Source organism: Photinus pyralis, unplaced genomic scaffold (assembly GCF_008802855.1).
Source record: "Photinus pyralis isolate 1611_PpyrPB1 unplaced genomic scaffold, Ppyr1.3 Ppyr1.4_LG9, whole genome shotgun sequence".
Classification (NCBI taxonomy): Eukaryota; Metazoa; Arthropoda; class Insecta; order Coleoptera; family Lampyridae; genus Photinus; species Photinus pyralis.
The window spans coordinates 17742532-17762161 of record NW_022170878.1 but is presented as its reverse complement, the minus strand read 5'-3'; the positions used below and the strand labels follow the sequence as shown (position 1 = coordinate 17762161).

General features: G+C 37.8%; 3 protein-coding genes across 4 annotated transcripts; 2 read left to right on the top strand and 1 right to left on the bottom strand.

Moving 5' to 3' along the window:
* The first annotated feature begins 7828 nt into the window (after positions 1-7828).
* On the top strand, positions 7829-8790 carry LOC116180312 (TP53-regulated inhibitor of apoptosis 1-like). 2 transcript variants are annotated; one of them, XM_031500230.1, is made up of 4 exons: positions 7829-7851; positions 7897-8079; positions 8389-8527; positions 8575-8790. In XM_031500230.1, exons 2-4 carry the CDS (start codon positions 8075-8077, stop codon positions 8668-8670), a joined length of 240 nt encoding a protein of 79 aa, XP_031356090.1. In that variant the 5' UTR covers positions 7829-7851; positions 7897-8074; the 3' UTR covers positions 8671-8790. The 2 variants fall into 2 exon arrangements, with proteins under 2 accessions (XP_031356090.1, XP_031356089.1); XM_031500229.1 differs by lacking the exons at positions 7829-7851; positions 7897-8079 and having other exon boundaries at positions 8112-8527.
* Positions 8784-9859, bottom strand: LOC116180311 (complement component 1 Q subcomponent-binding protein, mitochondrial). Its single transcript, XM_031500227.1, has 4 exons — positions 9570-9859; positions 9369-9519; positions 9038-9320; positions 8784-8991 (listed from the first exon to the last, which is right to left on the bottom strand). The coding sequence occupies exons 1-4, from the start codon at positions 9781-9783 to the stop codon at positions 8842-8844; spliced, it is 798 nt and encodes a 265-aa protein (XP_031356087.1). The 5' UTR covers positions 9784-9859; the 3' UTR covers positions 8784-8841.
* Positions 9860-9926: 67 nt separating this feature from the next.
* On the top strand, positions 9927-19619 carry LOC116180308 (Hermansky-Pudlak syndrome 4 protein). Its single transcript, XM_031500223.1, has 8 exons — positions 9927-10517; positions 10573-10807; positions 10850-11077; positions 11125-11219; positions 11271-11496; positions 15244-16368; positions 16414-16652; positions 19304-19619. The coding sequence occupies exons 1-8, from the start codon at positions 10510-10512 to the stop codon at positions 19470-19472; spliced, it is 2325 nt and encodes a 774-aa protein (XP_031356083.1). The 5' UTR covers positions 9927-10509; the 3' UTR covers positions 19473-19619.
* The last annotated feature ends 11 nt before the right edge of the window (positions 19620-19630 follow it).

Here is a 19630-nt window from a genome sequence, read left to right as displayed (position 1 = left end):
AGGAATCTTATGAAGGCGCTTTCAATACATCTATGAAGGTGGTGATCATTATAAGTGTCAGGGCGCGCTAATATTCGTAGACTATGGAACTAATGTGAAACGTTCATAAGCAACAGTCGTCAATTTTAACAGGATTTCTTGTGATTTCTAACAGAACGTACTACGAAACCCTAACGTAACCTTTATAAGTACCTACAAGGAGATAATTATCCTTGTAATTAGCTGACTTGCGTCCTTAAAAGAATCTTCAATTACCAACAATTTCTCTAAACATTTTATTAAAGAGGATGGAGTGTTCGAGGGTAAGTAGCGATATCTGCGATCGTTGCCATAACAATTCTCTTCAGGACTATACTATATACAATTTACTCACTCGCATTGTTTTTTATCAAAGCACCGTCCAACGAAAAAACGCTAACAACGGAAATTTTGTGCGGATAAGGGATTAGATACCGAGTTAATCAGAAAATTTGTATGTTATGTATCTCGGTATTCGACGATTTTACTGAAATAGACGTTTTACAATGCATGTGCACTCAGCGAATATTCATGAAAATATCCTTGCTTTTTTCATATACTCTTCCGTCGTTGCTTTTTACAAAAAGTATCAAATGGGAGGATGGATAAGATTAGATTGATTTTTGTTACTTATTGCAAGCTAGGCTTGTCTACAGTATGTCGTAAGGGTATGGGTATGCACTATTTTCATACCAACAATGTTTCAATGCTTTAATCTAGATCCAATTTTTTACTTTTATCTCCAGCTATGTGGCGAAATGTGCGGACAAGTTTACGCCCTGAACACTAACGAACCTGAATACAAATTAGCGTTCCTTGTGCAAGTAAGTGAAAATTATCAGACTTAAATAAAACCTTGTGAAACTTGTAATCAGTGCGTTTCCCAATTTGCCCTACCGAGATTATCAAAATTAGCTGTATGTCGATAAAACCGGCTTTTCGGATGTAATTATAGGATACGTATACACGCGTTAGTTATATTGGAAAAGAACCCCTAACTCTAACTCCATATATTTTCACGTTATAGTGTTAGGGAATTTCAGCTATACTATATCCTCATCTTATTCTGAATGCTATAAAAATTTATGATTATTGGTTTTGTGCAAAAAAGTTTTTGATCAAGTCGAATTTTCTATTCAATGTTCATCCCCAGTTAGTTTAAAGTTAGTTGAGAATGTAAGTTTGAGAACTACAAAAAAGTAATGTCTAATGTCTTTATGTGGGCCTCTCTGATTTATTGGAGATAAAAGGACTATGTTTTCACGTCTCTCTCAATTTATTGTTCTCAGTACGTATGTAAATTTTATACCAGCTCCGTTGTGTGACTCTGAAACTCTATTATTATGGCAAACATTTTCGGCATATCATGTTCTAGAAAAATTCCAAATATAAATATGTCAAGATACCCTTAGAAACTGGAAGTAATCAATCAGTACTTGAGAAACTTGACAGCAACTTTAGTAAACTTCAAACCACGTCCAGTCATAAATTACTCTACTAGAAATATTTTCCTCCGGCATAACTTAAAAAAGGGTAATATTTTATTAGAAAACCGATACTTATATACGAGGACATTACTTAAACTTCACTTTCAAAAACACCGTTCATTCTCATTTTTGACTCTGCCTTATTCCATTGAACTGCCTTTATATTTCAGCGACTGTTATAAGAAGTGCTTTTGACTTGTTGTATTAAAAAGAAACGAATGCATTTTAGGCTCCATCCAATTTTCCCAGGAAAACACTCATCACGTCATTCTCGTGTTATTATGCGTTAATTCTCTGTGCATAATTCACGAAAGCTCCTTTCTTCGCGTTTTCTGTTTGATCTTCGAAAGTGCGAGCTTGAATTGTTTTACGCAATATAACCACCGTTAAAATACCACCTTCGATGATTAGTGTAATATGTTCTTACAATACTTGGGGCCCACCGTTACTCAAATAAGGTAAGGTAAACGAAAGAAAATCTCGCCTAAAACGCAACTGACATTGTTGGTAAGTACACTAATTATTCCAAAAAGATTCGACAGAGGACATTGTAACGGAAGCTATAGTAGGGCTATTACAACATTTCGGACTAACTTACTTTTCATTACAACTAGTATTACACAGCTTATTCCAGTGGGGAAAAGGAAAGCAATATTCTGCAGTCTAATAAAAATCCCCGAAAATTTACGTCCTACTAATATAAATTTGATCGTGAAGTATTTCCTCTACGTATTTTGTACCAATGATTTTGAACGAAGCATGTAAGTACAACAACCGCCCTTTCGTTAAATTTAGTGGTGGACATTCATTTTTCATAATATTCCGAAATGCAGTTTTAAAGTTGAGTCGTATGAAAGATGTATAGTACCATTTATTACGATCAGCCAGTTAATTTCGTACAACTGCGCTAACATTACTTGGAGGCGTGCCTAAGTAATCAAACTAATTGAGATATCATAAAAAAAAACAATCTGAGACATTAATGGAACCGAGATCAAAAAACAAATTCAAAGTCAGAAAAATCAGATATTAAACTTATACGAGAATAGGCACAGCATTAAAAAAAATTCGATAAGCTATTTGAGAAAACCCTAAGTTTCCTTTAATAAATTACCATTTATTTTCTAATCATTTCTTTAAATTAATACCGTCGATAATATTGTAAAATGTTGAACAAAGTTTAGTTTTGCTTCACTTTTAACAAAAAAAACCATCTATTTTGAAAATTTAAAAAATTAGCTTTTTACAAAAGCAAAACTCGGTCGGTCGTATAAAGCTGAAAACATCTTAAACATAAACGTCTTGCTTTTTATACACAAATGACTTACATCTATTTGTATTGATCTCCGATGTCGTAGGTAATAGCATTGTATACACATACATGGTAATAGACTCGTGTAGTAAGGCGACTATGGACTGAAACAAAATTCCTGAAAGAAGTATGTAATTTGACTATAAGACAAGATTTATGACATTCCACTACCTATACTACCTAGGTGGTGTATACCACCCTTGCAGTCTCTTTATTTGACCACGAATGGAATTTATCATTTATCATAAATGAGGGCTCTAATGACAATTCACGTATGAGATTTTTATCATCATCAATAAATCCACATTCTCCCTTCAATTCATATTATATAGTCATTATAGAAAATTATAATTTCTTCTATAGTTTATAATGATAAAAGTGATATGATTTTTTTCTTTAGGGAAGTACGATGAGGGGTACGAATTTTTTCGACTGTACGGGGTGGCTAACGACGGTGAGTCGACTATTAGATGGGAAATTAATTTTTTAAAAGTTAAATTTCGGATATGTATATTAGGCATACGGAAACGAAAAACAGTAGCCCGGATTTTTGAAAAACAATTTTGGAGCGCCACAACGACATCGAACTTTTCCTTTAAAAAATTACTTAAAATTTTAATTCAATTATTTTGAAGGCCTTATTTTTCTGTGTAAAACCTACAAAAATGGTGCCACATTTATTTAAAAAAAACTGAGAAAAAAATATCAAAGTTGAAAAACTAAAATATTTTTTTCGCCAAAACTAAATTAATTCTAATTACGATTATTAATTATATGCAGGAGCGGACTGGCACGGGGGGGGGGGGGGGGGATTGCCACCTGGTCTGTAGATCATAATGGCCCGTTGGAAATTTATAAGTATGTGCTGTATTTAGTTTCTTGCACTATTAATAAATTATTAACACGTTTCTCTAATTGGGGTTGATGTTAGGTTGTTAAAAAATTCTGTTTTAATTGAAGTGTTTTACAATGAATTTATCATTTTTTGTCGTAGTATTTTGAAAGTGCTGAAATACAATGATAGGCGACGCACCTCGTGTGGATTGTATATTTTGTTACTTTTAATTATCAGCTGCAATTTAAAAAAAAACTGTATGGTAATTGATTTTCGAGAAAGGAGTACTTTAAAATGTTTTTTTCTATTTCGGTGTCACAATGATGATTTTCGGCCGAAAACAGTTGTACAAAGACAGTGATTATAGTCGTTTTTTTTTGGTAACTCATCTCTTAAGTTGGCAGTTACTAGTTAGTACAAGTAGGTACTTCGTTGGGTACTTCCATGTTTGAACTTCAAAATGTCAGTCTTACTACGCTGCCAACCTAAAACTTAACGGCATAAAAAGTGTTCCCAACATAAAACATGTTAGTTCTAATGTTCCCTATAGTTTCTGATAATGATTTTTTTAAATTAAATTAAAGCACCGAAATAGAAAAAATAGTAGGAAAAACGCGTGTTACAATGCTTTATTGTAATACTCCTATCTTCGGACACTCGTGGCTACGCTTCGCCGCGTGTTACAATGCTTTATTGTAATACTCCTATCTTGCGGACACTCGTGGCTACGCTTCGCGTCGCCACTCGTGCCACAAGATAGTCGTATTACAATAGGTCGCATTGTAACACTTGTCTTTCAATATACTATTGTGGTGCACCTCAGAGCTAACCCCCACCCCCACCCCACCCCTCCACCTTCATTACTACACTAATTCAACTACACCAAAATTTCTCGGGAAAACACTTTTTCTTATAATTTGGGTTGGGTGCGTAGAATCCAAATCAATTCGTACTTTTTCGATCAGACTTCTCAATCAAAAGTTATAGACTAGAATCCAATTTCGAAAAAAAATTCAAAGGGCTGTAACTTTTGAACTAGTAGCCCAATCTTGGAACTGTTTGAAATTATGGATTCTACAGGCCACATTCTATAAGAAAATTTTTATTCCGGGTCGATCTGAGACAATTTTTTTTCGGGGCTGAAAAAGGCAGTGTATAACCTTCCTTTTTTACCAAAAATCGACTACACCAAAATTTCTCGGGAAAACACTTTTTCTTATTAATTTGGGTGCGTAGATCCAAATCAATTCGTACTTTTTCGATCAGACTTCTCAATCAAAAGTTATAGACTAGAAACCAATTTCGAAAGAAAATTCAAAGGCTGTAACTTTTGAACTAGTAGCCCAATCTTGGAACTGTTTGAAATTATGGATTCTACAGGCCACATTCTATAAGAAAATTTTTTTCCGGCTCGATCTGAGACAATTTTTTCTTCGGGGCTCAAAAAAAGGCAGTGTATAACCTTCCTTTTTTACCAAAAATCGACTACACCAAAATTTCTCGTGAAAACACTTTTTCTTATTAATTTTGGTGCGTAGAATCCAAAACAATTCGTACTTTTTCGATCAGACTTCTCAATCAAAAGTTATAGACTAGAAACCAATTTCGAAAAAAAATTCAAAGGGCTGTAACTTTTGAACTAGTTGCCCAATCTTGGAACTGTTTGAAATTATGGATTCTACAGGCCACATTCTATAAGAAAATTTTTTATCCGGGTCGATCTGAGACAATTTTTTTTTCGGGTCTCAAAAAAAGGCAGTGTATAACCTTCCTTTTTTTCCAAAAATTGACTGCACCAAAATTTCTCGGGAAAACACTTTTTCTTATTAATTTGTGTGCGTAGAATCCAAAACAATTCGTACTTTTTCGATTAGACCTCTCAATCAAACCTCTCACCCTAACCTAACCTCACTAAAAATTTTTCCTAACCTTAATCTCCTCGCACATTATATTCTCCTGATACAAGATTTTTGAGCTGACCTAACTAGTATACTCTAACCCAACCTCACCAATGACCAATCTCCGAATCATCTCGTGCGAGAACGACCAGACCCTTAGGAGTTGAAGGAGGTGGTTGGAAACCTCCTTCAATTTTTGGAAACTACCTAAAGCATAGAATTTACTCTATGCCTAAAGGCAAGAATACTTATACTACTCTTTGCCTAAAGGTGGTACTGGAAAAGGCAGCTTTTATAGATTCTTTTAAGTTGTCATCTGAGTGAGAACCTGACGACAGTTAAACGGCGCTTGGCGGTGCAGAATTCCTAGGCAAAAGTAGGCAGCTGTCAGGAGGAATGGGGTCGTAGGAAGTCCTGGACAAGTAGACAAGAGTCCCAAAGTCCAGAAATGGCCCAAGAGAAAGCACGGAGAGGTACACTAACATCTAACATAATGCTTAAAAGGACACTGGGAAAACGCAGAGTATAGGTAGTAAAATGGCAGTTAAAAATGTACGGACAAGATCTGTACAGCAATTGTACTTCAATGACCAGATTTTTGAAAAATTAGTTAAAATATAAAGGCTTCAAGTGCGCCATCTCCTTGGTAATCGATACACTTTTTTCATTTTATAGTATTTTAAGTTTAGTTGAGATGTCGCCACGTACGTAATTTCATTTGAAATTGCTTTTGAATTTATGCGATTAATAGCCGCCTTGGACTTAGTTTTCCTTAAATGGCACTTCAAGATGGAGGGAGTCTTGCAAAAACTGTAGAGCAATTGTAGTTCAATGCTCCGGTTTTTGATTAATTAGTTTAAATATAATATCATATCATTGATAAATTCAATGATGATATCATAGATATATAAATACCTAGATACAGCCATCCTTAACAAACGTACCTCGGTTTTTAAAAAACATATCAAAGAAATTTGTACATCTCTCCATTACTTTCTAACCAAGAAGAAACATGTTCTATCTCTTTTTATTGCATTAACTTCTATGTCGTACGCGAATCGGACGCTTAAAACAAACTTAGCGCGTCCCATAAGTCATGTGACAGTTGACACATTTCACGATCGCGCGAAATCAAATCTAACTAAATGGCCGGTTTATTCACTAAATATTATGTAATTATTGCGTTATCAATGGAATACGAATAACATTAGTGCTTGCCATAATGATAGACGCGTCCATAATTGTTATTCCTGAAATAGTTTTATTACATAGAGCTACGCCATTCAAATTTGGGACTATGTTTACCTTGTTTGGCATGATGTGCTGCAGTGAATTCATTGCTGGCTTGCAGAATATCAAAAAAAACCGTAAGTAAGTAAAGTTTATGTTCAACAATTTAATTTTAATTGCATGGTTGTAGGCGTAATGGTTATGGAGATTAAGTTGCGACAGGAAGTGAATTCGTTTCCAATTATCATTTTGGCCTATATGATGTTGATGCAGTGCGTTTGTATCATGATCACAAAGAAGGATCCGTGCAATATTCTTAGGAAAACGAGATTTATAGACTGTGTGTGCGTGCAATATCAAATTTTGGTCGCTACGCGTCTTGCCTACCTTTCGGCATATGTCCAATCGGTGGGTTTCTTTTTGAAATTATAGTGCTAATTGTAGTAAGTAAGCTACACGTGTACATTTATTTAAAATAAATACAACATCTTAGCAATGATATCCAATTGGTGATAATACTCATTTAGTGAACATTCATTACGTTTATAAAACTTCACAATCCGAATCATCGTCAGATGAAATTGACAAATCCGAATCATCACTGTCATTATTAACACTTATTATAAAGTTCAGAAACATCAACCAATATAACTTCTCTTTTAAATTAATCACTTTCCACATGTTCACACACTTTCTTCCATTTGTCAGCTGTAATTTTTTCAAATTCGTCATTTTCCAGCTTTCTAAGTAACATCTTCCATTTTAAATGTAACATTTCTTGCTGCTATGCGATTTAAATAAATAAAAAGGCGGTTTATTTATGTTGTAAAGTCTCAAATCTGATAATTTTCTGTGTGATTTGTGCTAACAATTTGATTGACAGCTATAATAAATAATGCGAATCTTGTCTTCCATGCTCAGGGTACCTCTATAAAGGATAGCGCTATACGTAATTAATGTGCCGAAAGTGATGGTAATAGATGGTACGTCCTTTTGAACTATGTTGGGGTATGGCTGTATCTATGTATTTATATATCTATGGATGATATGTACAAGATCGCCATCTTCTTGGTAATCGATACACTTTTTTAATTTTATAGCAAGTCTGTTTTATAGTATTTTACGAGGGCTAAATGATCTCGACGGGGACAAGCTGAACTGCACGAGATAGAGGAACCAAACCTCAGAGCACCATTGGCTAAAAGGAGTATGGACAGCACAAAAATCCTTAAGGGGATTAGGTACCCACCCTCGCACACAGTACAATACAAGCTGATGTTGCTTACGAATTGGAATGAGGTAGGTATTTTATAGTAGCATGGTATAACATATACATTGGTGGTAGGTATTCATGCGACGTTGCATGACGTTTCACAATTTAAATATCGATACCTTGTCTTCTAAATTATTTCTCTCCTCGCCAGTTTATCATTTGTAATAATAAATATCGGCTAATGTAAAAATCGAAACCGATTATGCAGTTGTGTAGCAGCAATTCTCTTTTCGTAACATTGCACAATTGAAAGTACCAAACCTAACCTAAAATTGCGCGCTGGCATGCTGAAAGGCTCCTCCGCTAATTTGAAATTAAAATTTAACAATGAATAGCATAGGGGACGCCTGCAAACCGCTTAAAGACGAATATGACGCTTGCTTTAATACATGGTTTTCGGAACAATTCCTCAAGGGACGTACAAACGATTCCATGTGCGAACCCTTGTTTAGAGTGTATCAAGACTGCGTTAAGGTAAGTTCGGACCGTAAAAAGAGTGCGAGGTACAAAACTTGTTGTAGAAGGTAATGAAGGAACAGAACATAGAGATTCAAGAAGTCGAAAAAGACTTGCTAGGGACCAACTCCGAGCGTAAAGTCCCCCCGAAGAAAAGCTGACTATTGTTCGGTTCGTGTAATTGGTTTTGTATCGATAATAATGAAAACAATGTGCACGACCAGCGTAAGTATATAACAGATAATTAGAGTATGTATTTAATAAAAAAACATAATAGCGTTTTTTACATTTATTTCTACAGGCTCACATTAAAAAATTAAAAAAAAGATAGCCTACTTCCCAGAAGCAAACTTGGATAAACCTTCCAATAGGCTAATATAAGCCGAATGCTCATACGCAGTGCTGTACCCGGACAATTTCTCGATAAATTCGTTCGTAATTCCCTTCTCGTCCAAATAATTCAACAGCAGATCATACAGATACTAAAACAAACGGCTCAATAATAAAAACAAAACAACCGACACTTACCGAGTCTATAACCTCCCCAGATACTGAATACACGTTTTCGTTCCAATCGCCGTTGTAAATACTGACCTCGTCAATACCGAAAATGTCATTGTATCCGTCTTCCTGTTGATCGGCGTTGATGAACGAGCAGACGAGGCTGACGGTGGTGTCGTCGCGTACCATATCAATTTTGAAGGACGGTTTCGACTTTAACTCCCCGATGTCGGGTTTGTCGGCGGTCGAGCTTATTTCGGGTTCCGCGTCCGTGTCGACAGTGTGATTGACATTGAAATGTATTTTGATCCTGCGAGATTTAGTTAAGTGTCAAGCGTCGACCGAGTGGACTACCTACGTTTCGTCATTTATGGTTTTTGTAAGTGTGACCTCTGCGCCGTCGAGTTTCGCTTTGAAACCGTCGATATCTGTTGGAATCGTTTTCGATTTTTGGGCTTTGCGTTCTGCCACGATTTCTTCCGTGAGAAATTCGACCAAATCCTTTTCCGCTAAAGAGGGGAAAACTGTTTTACCGCGTTTAAGGCGAGTGGTTGATTACCTTTAGTGTGGGCACCGCAACTGCATAGTTGGGTTTGAAATTTCGAGGTGTTGTACTTGGTTAGGTCTCGCCTGGTGGTGGCGGAGGAGGCGGCCAGGCACCATAAATTGCGGGAGGACTGCTGGGCTTTTGCACTGATTGAGGACGCATTTTTTGATGAATTCAGCAAACTTCTGAGATTAATTCTCGTTGCCGTTTTTAGTATACTATTCATTTCTTTTATGAAAACCGGAAAACTGAACGATATTAAAGATAAGCGTGTTCAACTGGTTCCAACTCAAGTACCAACAAAATATCACAAAAGTTACTAAAAATAAAGGCGGGTTTAACTAACACTCAAAAACCGAGGGAAATTATTTAAGTGAAGGCCCGTCGCAGATACAGTTTTTGGAAAAATTCTTTAGGATTATTAAGGGATACTGCGCGGGTGGTTGCAGAAGAAAAGGACGAAGCAAGTCGGTCGTCGGCTGGGCCCAATTCCTCCAATCTGCGAATTATTTAATTCAATGAACAAATGAAATTACTAAAATATTCTACATTACTAAAGTCAAGCCGCAACTGAAGTTGACCTGTTCATTTGGTAATTGAATTGCTCTATCCTACTCGGTTTTTATTAATTATAAAGTAATGAGATCGGAAAACGAAATAAAATAAGTGTTGCGGTTTTGCTTTTGTATCAATTCACTCTAGTTTTTTACATTTTTTGAATTTTTTTGGTGGAATTTTCGGTCGTGTTTGATTACGGTTGGTACGGTCAGCACCTGCTGTCAGTGACCGGCTGTTTACAATTTCACTTTGAAATTTCTAGGTTAGGATAAAATTTGTGATATTTAAAAAAAGGCAGCGTAATTAACCAATACTTAATTGTTAATCATGTAGTTTATTACCGAGATAAATATTTATTACACTTTCACCACTCGTCAATAGAAAAGACCCAAAGATGGCGAAGTAAGATCGTGAAATTTGTTTTTTTGTCAAGAGACCTTCCTTCTGTCTGTTTCAGGGAGATGATAATCATTTTCGTGTACGACACGGAATTGCTACAAAGGGAGGAGGACGATCCCGCATCCGCTATCTTATACTTTCATCCCGGTTGGGTCTCCGATCAGCAACGTACGGCGCTGTGCGGTCAAATAATCGGATCCTCTCACTTTTTACGTACGACGTTCAGCTCTCCTCGCATTTTCGCCTTGCAGAGCGGGAAGTTTTTCATACACACCTACGGTCGATATCTAATGGTTTGTGGTGCGCAGTCTGTAACGAAGTCTATGCGAGTTTAGGCCGTAGGTACCGATCGTAACATCGCCGACTGGGTGCTCGAGCACAGGGCGGATCTACTCAGGTCGCTAATCACGTTTTACCATCAAGATCTGTTGAAAATGGCCGAGTTGTACCAAGGCAGCGCGAGCTTGTCAGCGAAACTGTACCATATGTTTGAAACGTACTTAAAAATTCTGACGTACGGGGGCCACATGTTCTTTAACATTCCTACAATTCAATTACCAAAGGTTTACGCTCACTTGGGGTTGGATTTTTTAATTGTCTTACGTTTTAGAGCGCCAGTCACGTATTTTTGGAGGCCATACAGTTGCTGGAAAGTTGTCAGCAGAAGAATTGCGTTTTGGGCGGTACAATTCTGTATCACAACAAGTAAGGAGCGGAACGAGCTCGACTAGGTGTAATTGCTTCCGTTCGTTTTAGAGTCGTCGCCACACAGTTAAGTTCCGATTTAACGAAGAAGCTAGTCTTAACGGATCCGTATCGTATTAAGTCGCCGGCCGAGATGTTCGATTTGAATTTGTCATTGCCACTTGGCGTCCAACTGTTGCAGGTTTATATAGCTCACGAGGACTATCGTAATTTGTACGAGGACGCCAGTAAGAGCAAATCCATTTCGCAGTATTTAAATAAGATTAATTTAAGAAAGGTAAGTCTTGAGTGAGCTTGGGGTCCTTTATGCGTGAATATGCCAATTATATTAGAAATTGTTATGCAAACTACGTCATCTGGGCGTTTTTATGGTATCAGCACCTATAGTAATGATGGGTCACCCTGTATAATTTTTTTTTAAGTTAAATGTTGTTAATTTTAATTGGACGCCCTGTGCTTGATTGTTTTATTTTTTAGTTAGATTGCGTTTGAAAAGATTAGGGACAATTGTGTTGTGTTTTTTTAAAGTTAATCGGTTAAGTACGGTTTTGCGATAAGGAGTTCTTTATCGTTCCGTGAAAGCTAATTAATTTGAAGATAAACAGGTGTTCGTCGTAAGGTGTTTGTTTATCAAAGACGGCGGTAATTTTGGTACGAGTGGGGGCTCCGGCGGTTTTTCTTTCGATGTTTTACTGATTGCTAAAGGGGATTTGATTGGTGGATATTGATAAAAAAGTAGGATCGGAAAAAATGAGTTAAACAGGCGTAGCGGACATTAAACGGTTTTTTTTTGTGAAAGACAGTCAGTCTTGGTGGTTGTAAAGTTCTTGTAGAAGAAAGTTTAGATGACATTTAATGAAAGTGAGTGTTCTAGTTCGAGTTGAGTGTCTATCGAGCAGTTATTGCGTAAGTGGGTAATTTTTAAGTTCCTGACGTGTGAAGTTAACCACCACCAAAAAGCCACTATTCCATTTGAAGTTACAACTCACTCAGTTTATTTAAATCGAGTGAAAGCAAATGAAGATCTCGAAGCAACAACAGTTGGTGCTTGTGTTTTTGTGCGTCTGTTAAAGTCGCAGTTATGACCGGATGTTGGGAAAGGTAATTAGAATTTTCTTTTAAATTTAATTTGTTTCAATCGATCGCAAGTGCATGATATTTGTCCTCAGGCCTCGAGAGCGTTTCAGCTTTATTGATTTATTTTTGTTCTCAATTTTTCTTTTTGTACCCAGGATTATGTTAGGTGTTGATTAAAAATTAAGGGTGTCATATACGGGGCAGCGGATAGGCTCCTTGTATTGTACAGGGTGGCCAAATAAGAATGCGAGGTACTGTATCTGGGAACCTGTCCATCGTAGACGCTTGCGGTAAAAAAATTTATTACTAAAACGGCCACGAGAAAAACTTGGAAATTATTTTTAAGTTTCTGCAATGGCCGCTAGGGGGCGTAACTGCAATCTGGAATCGAAAAAAATGATTTTTCTGTGAATTCCGCTATATTGGGCCGTATGAATAAAAGGAAGCAAATGCTTATACTTGCAAAATTCAAAGTAAATACTCGTAAGTGCCCCCCTTCATACTGGTTTGTTTAGCAGCGCTGCACTGCACCCTGTCCTGCTGCTCAGCAGCGCTGCTAAGTCGTCAAGTGTAAAGGAGCACTTACGAGTATTTACTTTGAATTTTGCAAGTATAAGCATTTGCTTCCTTTTATTCATATGGGCCATTAACCTAACAAAAAATGTCCGGTCTTTGAAGTTGACGATAATGTGAACAATTTTTGTTTGACAGTTTTTCGTGTATCTCTAAAAATGAAGTGATGGGGGGTATTCAAAGGTTTCCGTAAAGAACACCCTGTATCTTCGAAACGACTGAGCCGATTTTAACAAACTCGGGTTAATTGAAAAGAGTTATTCTTCGGCTACAAATATTATAATATTTGAAGTTTAGTTAGTTTGGTATATCGCCGCTTGGGGGCTTTTTTCGACATTACGACAGAAATGGTTAATTTTCTCAAAAAATTTAAATGCGTTGGTTTGATTTTTTTAAAATGAAAAAGTTGCTAAATGATACCTAAACAAGCTCGCGAAAACCGCATCTCGATATTTTGTTTCTAACCTAAAATTTAGGCCAAAGAAAAGTTTGTACCTCAAAATTTTATTTTTTTAAGCTAATTTTTCCGGAATTATTTTTATTATATAATTTGTGGCCCTAAGGTGGATCGATTTAAAAAAGGAAGCTTTTAATGCCGCCGTAAATGGTCGAAATGCTGGCCATCACGATATAAATATATCTCAAGATCTCGAGATGCTGAAAATGAAAATGAAAATGAATGAAAAAAAAATCGAACCAATGCATTTAACTTTTTTGATAAAATTAACCATTTCTGTCGGAACGTCGAAAAAAGCCCTCAAGCGGTGATATGTGAAACTAACAAAACTTCAAATAGTATAATATTTGTAGCTGAAGAATAGCTCTTTTGAACTAACCCGAGTTTGTTTAAATCGGTCCAGCCGTTTCGAAGATACAGGGTGTTCTTTACGGAAACCTTTGAATACCCCCCACCACTTCATTTTTAGAGATACAGGAAAAATTGTCAAACAAAAATTGTTCAGATTATCGTCAACTTCAAAGACCGGACATTTTTTTGTTAGGTTAATATAGCGGAATTCATAGAAACATCACTTTCTTAGATTCCCGTAAAGTCACTAAATACAGGGAGTCTATAAAAGAACTCCGGGGTTTAAAAAATTAATATTTTTTAAACTATAAAAGATAGCAAAATTTGATCAATTCCTTTGAAACAAGCAGCTCAAAGAGTTTTACTCATACGAATTGGGAATGTTTCTCTCAACAGTTGGCAGCGCTGCGGAGCGTTGACCGTGAAATGACGTAACGGCTGCGGCAGGCAGTCAGTGTCGTCTGGACTAACTAACTAACGGAGCTCACATTGAACTTTACTAAGTTGTTACAAAATCTTGAAAATGTAAGCTTTCTAATCATGTATAAAACATGTATGTACATTTTTTACTGTATTAAAATATTTTGTCTTAAAACCCCGGAGTTCTTTTATAGATACCCTGTATAGAAAGTACCGCAATCCATTGGGCTCGTTAGAGAGAGAACGCATGATTTTTGCCCAAAAATGGCGGAAGTTACCAGATTCTAGTAACTTTAATGTTAGGGATTGATCCACCTGTTTGGAGATATCTGTATATATTTCTTAGACCATATAGTACATGGACTGCTATTATCCCTATGCTTTCAATACAAAATGGGTGGTCACGGATAGAGGGCACTGTAGTCGTGGGTATGTGAATCTCAGGGTAAACTAAAGTCGTATGAACACCACTCGGATCGCGTAAAGAGCAGATTTATAGTAACCGCGTAGTACGGGAAGCTTTAAATACTCTTCATTATTTGCTATACGTCCCCAAATAAGAATAAGTTTGCCTTTTTTGGGATATCTAGGCGATTAATTATTTGACGTTTGTTAATTTATAGGTTGACAGTCTCAAATCGTGTCTCATCGGAAAACTTCGGACAGACTCGTTTACCCTGAAACTCACATACCCAGGCGATGTCCTTGACCATATTTTAGTTACAAATAGCAGTCCATGTACTATATGGTCTAAGATATATTTTTATAAAACATGACAGTACTATGAAGTTAGGTTATAAAAAATGACAGCTATTCAGATTTTATTTGTCAATTTTTTTAAGTTGGCAGCAAATTTGCCCAAAAATGGCGGATGATTGCGGTACTTTCTATATCTAGTGACTTTAGATTCCCGATTGCAGTTACGCCCCCTAGCGGTCATTTCAGAAACTTAAAAATATTTTCCAGGTTTTGCTCGTGGCCGTTTTAATAATAAATTTTTTTACCGCGAGCCTCTACGCTGGATAGATTCTCAGATACAGTACCTCACATTCTTAGTTGGCCACCCTGTACAATCTCTTCTCATACACATTCATAGCCTTATTGCATTCAGGCTTCCTCCGACTTATCTCCCTCCACTTTTTTTAGCCATCAAAAGTGACAACCCGAGAGCCGATCTTATCCGCGATGAAACGCGATCAGTCACTGATATTCACGACGGTACCCGAAGAGGACGGCGATCACTCGCCTTCGAACGCGCACGAGTACAAATCGCCCGATCGTCCGAAATTTCTCAATCTCAAGTCGAAGACGACGGACGTCAAGGTTCCGACCACTGCAAGTGGTACGCCGTTTTTCGGCCAGACGAGCGTTTGCTCGACTCCCATGACCGATCTAAATAAGGTTTTACACAACAATCCCATGTCAATTTGCGTTAATCCCGAAGAGAGCTTCGTCAATATCGAGACGAGAACGTCGATAAACATGACAGATAAATTTGATAGTTGCGTACCTTACGTTCCCGAAAGTAATGTATTTGATAGGAAACGAAGCGCTAGCATGTGGGAGTTGCGAGAGAAATTAAAGATTTTTAATAAACGAATAACGATGCGTTATTATAGTTTGGGTTTGTCGAGTTTAGGTGGCGTCGAAGTGGAATTAGAGTGCGTCCCGAAGTTGGTCCGCCATAAGACGATTTCGGATCCGAACCATCCCATATTTAAACCGAACGGCCTGGCGGTTTCCAACTTTTTGTATCGGCAGTACTTAGAGGAGCCGTTTATTAATGTGATCGAGAGCTCTGACGCGCATCGTAAGGAGGAATCGCCGAAGAAGGGCGACTCGCGAAAGATGTCGCCGATTAAGACGCTGCAGAAATTGATGGCGACGTCGAAGTCGAAGGAGAACCGTAAGTCGCTCACTTTACCCTTAAAGTCGTTAACGTCCGAAACCGAGAATGGTATTTTAAATCGTCCGAACGGAGGGGTGCAACTGACGCCTCTCATGTCTAAGTTAAGTTTGTTAGCAATGGAGGATCGGTCCAGTGGTTTTTGTAGCAAGGACACAACTCCGGGCGACCGCGACTTGCGGTTTACGCCGAGCCAAAGTAACTACTCATTTTTGAGCAGACGCAAGTCCAGCGTGTCCGAAGACTACGTCCCCGATACCACCCTGCATAAGGCTGTGCTTTTTATTTGTGGCCAACAAGATATGGTTATGGGAATTTTATTGGAGGAGAGCGTACGCCACTGTACCGAAACCGTAAATGAGCTGGTGAGTATGTGATCATAATTATCGTCTGGTGACGAACAGTTCTAGTGGGAGAGGTGCACCGAGTCCCTCGGAAAATTGGAGCGTCAGTTGCGGCACTGCCTCGAATCGTATTCCGGCGGCAGCAGCCAGAGCGAAACTACCGAACCTTACAGTTATTTGTGTATGGACCCTCAGTGGGATAATGTCCGACGAGGTGGTCCGTGGGGCGCAATGGAATTAGGGATGCTGACGCATTTACATCGCGATTTTATAAACATCCAGAATCTGACCGAAATTACTGTAAGGTAAGCCGTTAGAGGAGCGTAACGTGTAAAAATAGAAGTACCATTACGTTTCACCGTGAAGGGCACTATTAGGCGTGTAGTCACGCGCGAATTCATACGCGTTAGGCACCAATACTTTGCCTCCACAAGCATCGCGCGAATTTAAAGTAGTACGCGCAACGGAATCGCTAAAGTCACTAAATATAGAAAGTACCGCAATCCATTGAGCTCGTGTGTTAGAAAGAGAATGCATGATTTTTGCCCAAAAATGGCGGAAGTTACCAGATTTTAGTAACTTTAATGTTAGGGATTGTTCCACCTGTTTGGAGATATCTGTATATATTTTTGACAGTACTATGAAGTTAGCTTATAAAAAATTACAGCTATTCAGATTTTATTTGTCAATTTTTTTAAGTTGGCAGCAAATTTGCCCAAAAATCGCGGATGATTGGGGTACTTTCTATATCGAGTGACTTTAGGAATCGCGGCGAATTCGCTCCTTGAAGTTTCGCTGGCCCTGCCCTTTTCAATGTTGTACCCAATTAATTTTGTTTGCGCATTTTTCGTTAGTGCGCAACATATTCTTCAAGATATTAAGGGCGGGCACTAAGTCACCGGCCCAATTAACATTGTACGTGTGTTCCTTTTATACTTTCCGACTACATTCCCAATGAACGTAATATGTACGTACATAATACCGGGGACTCTGGATGCTATGAAATACTCCCCCCCTCTCTGAGGCATTGAATATTTGCCGACAGTTTTGATAACGCAAGTTTCATAGTGGCGCTAGCCTAGGGAGAAGGTAATTTCTGTTGGGGGGGTATTCTAGACCCCCCGATAGTACGTTCTCCTCCGTTCTATTGAGTCACCAAAAGAAAATATAACGGCACTCCCTACAAAATAATGATAGGAATGCTTATCGTCCTAAAAATTTGGGAGAATACGTAATACCCGGAGTGTGGGGGGTATGGAATTACCCCCCCCCCCCAGCAAAGGAACGCTTGATGATCCTATCCCTGGTTGTGAGGTCCGTGAAGTTAGCAGGTTATTAAAAGCACCAACGACGGGACAAGTTCTAATCGTTAGTTACTTTTACTGCTTTTTGGTGCAGTCAATTTTTGGTAAAAAAAGGAAGGTTATACACTGCCTTTTTTTGAGGCTCGAAAAAAAAATTGTCTCAGATCGACCCGGAAAAAAATTTTCTTATAGAATGTGGCCTGTAGAATCCATAATTTCAAACAGTTCCAAGATTGGGCTACTAGTTCAAAAGTTACAGCTCTTTGAATTTTCTTTCGAAATTGGTTTCTAGTCTATAACTTTTGATTGAGAAGTCTGATCGAAAAAGTACGAAATGTTTTGGATTCTACGCACCAAAATTAATAAGAAAAAGTGTTTTCCCGAGAAATTTTGGTGTAGTCGATTTTTGGTAAAAAAGGAAAGTTAAGTATTCAAATACTATGCCAAGTATTCGAATACTGAATATTTGTGAAAGTATGTGAGTTACAAATACAAATACTGCTTTCATAAAAGTATTTAATTACAAAGTATATGAATACTTTAAAGGATTTGAATACTAAAAAATATTTACAAAATCGACTACTGCCCAGCTCTGTTGTCAATCAATTAATTGTGTGTTTATTCGAATCCTTTGCGCGACCCAGATAGATTTTTCACTCGCGTCCTAGATATAATAAACTATTTGCAATTTTCTGAAGTTAATGGAGGCCACAGAGTCTCTCAAATTCAGCCATCAAACTTCTGTTTCCACGACTAAGAGCAATGCATATTGAATTGATCAGCTCTTCTGTTGATACATCGCACGTCTCATCAGTTCAATTCAATTCGTGTTTAATATTGGTGTTGTTTTCTATTTGTTTGTAAGACTCGCATTTACGTATTCGTCTCATTGAAGAAATTGACTTGTATTGTTGGTAAAGATCATTGGATACCGAAAAAATTGTATATTGAATCATTGTTATCAAAAACGGTTAAATTGTGTAGGATTGTATGAATATCCATCCGCAGAAAATGCGTCTATCTGACTGGTGTGATTTGAACAAAAAATTATGGCGATTTCTTTTTACAATAAACATCCGGATTGATCTGATCAAGTCACCTGTGAGAAATTTTGACAGTTGACAAAAATGTTGAAGTCTTCAGCGTTCGCCATGGGTTTCGTTTATCTGCTCTTCAACTTGCTCGGCGTGTGCCTCACGCACATGTTCGATTGCGCCTTTCACGAGTACGGTCGAGGAAACGCCATATACTTGGGCTTTCAGCTAATGGCACTGCTGCCCCTCTTTCCGTACTTCTGCGGCGTGAGGTACTCGAACAAGTACCTGCTCACTCCGATTATTGTGTGCGCCGGTTACATCGGATTTATCAATGTGCTTTACGTTCTCGTGTACGCCTACGTTAGAATCTTCTACGAGATCCACGCGAAAGATGTTTTCTTTACTAAGGGCGAGGACGGAAAACTTGCAATCATCTTCTGGTTAATGCTCGGCGTGGTCAACTTCGCGATGTCCCGCGCGATGTTGAGATACTGGGACGAGTTAAACAAAGTGCCCTTTCAAACCATTAATAGAATGTTGAATATTTACGCTCAGACTAGATACGGTATACAGCAATTTTGCCAAAATGACGCTCGCTAACTTTCTTCTTTTCAGAAACGACGATATAATCGTCTACGGCCACCATTGCGGGAAAACGGAGGTCTTTTATCAGCAGAGCACCGCCGGCGCTTCAGGTTTACCGACACCCGCCGACCCGATGGGCACCGTTTCGTTAAAAGCCAAACGACGTTTAGAACGTGATCACGCTATTGTTTTACTTTAAATAGTGCCAAATATTTCGTTGTGATGTACCCTATTTTTATAAATGTGCTTATAGTCTTTTGTGCCAAAAATGTATAATTTATGTACTTAATACATTTCTATTAAGTGGTATTTATTGTTAGTGTATTAAAATCATGTTGTGAAAGTATTTATTTATTG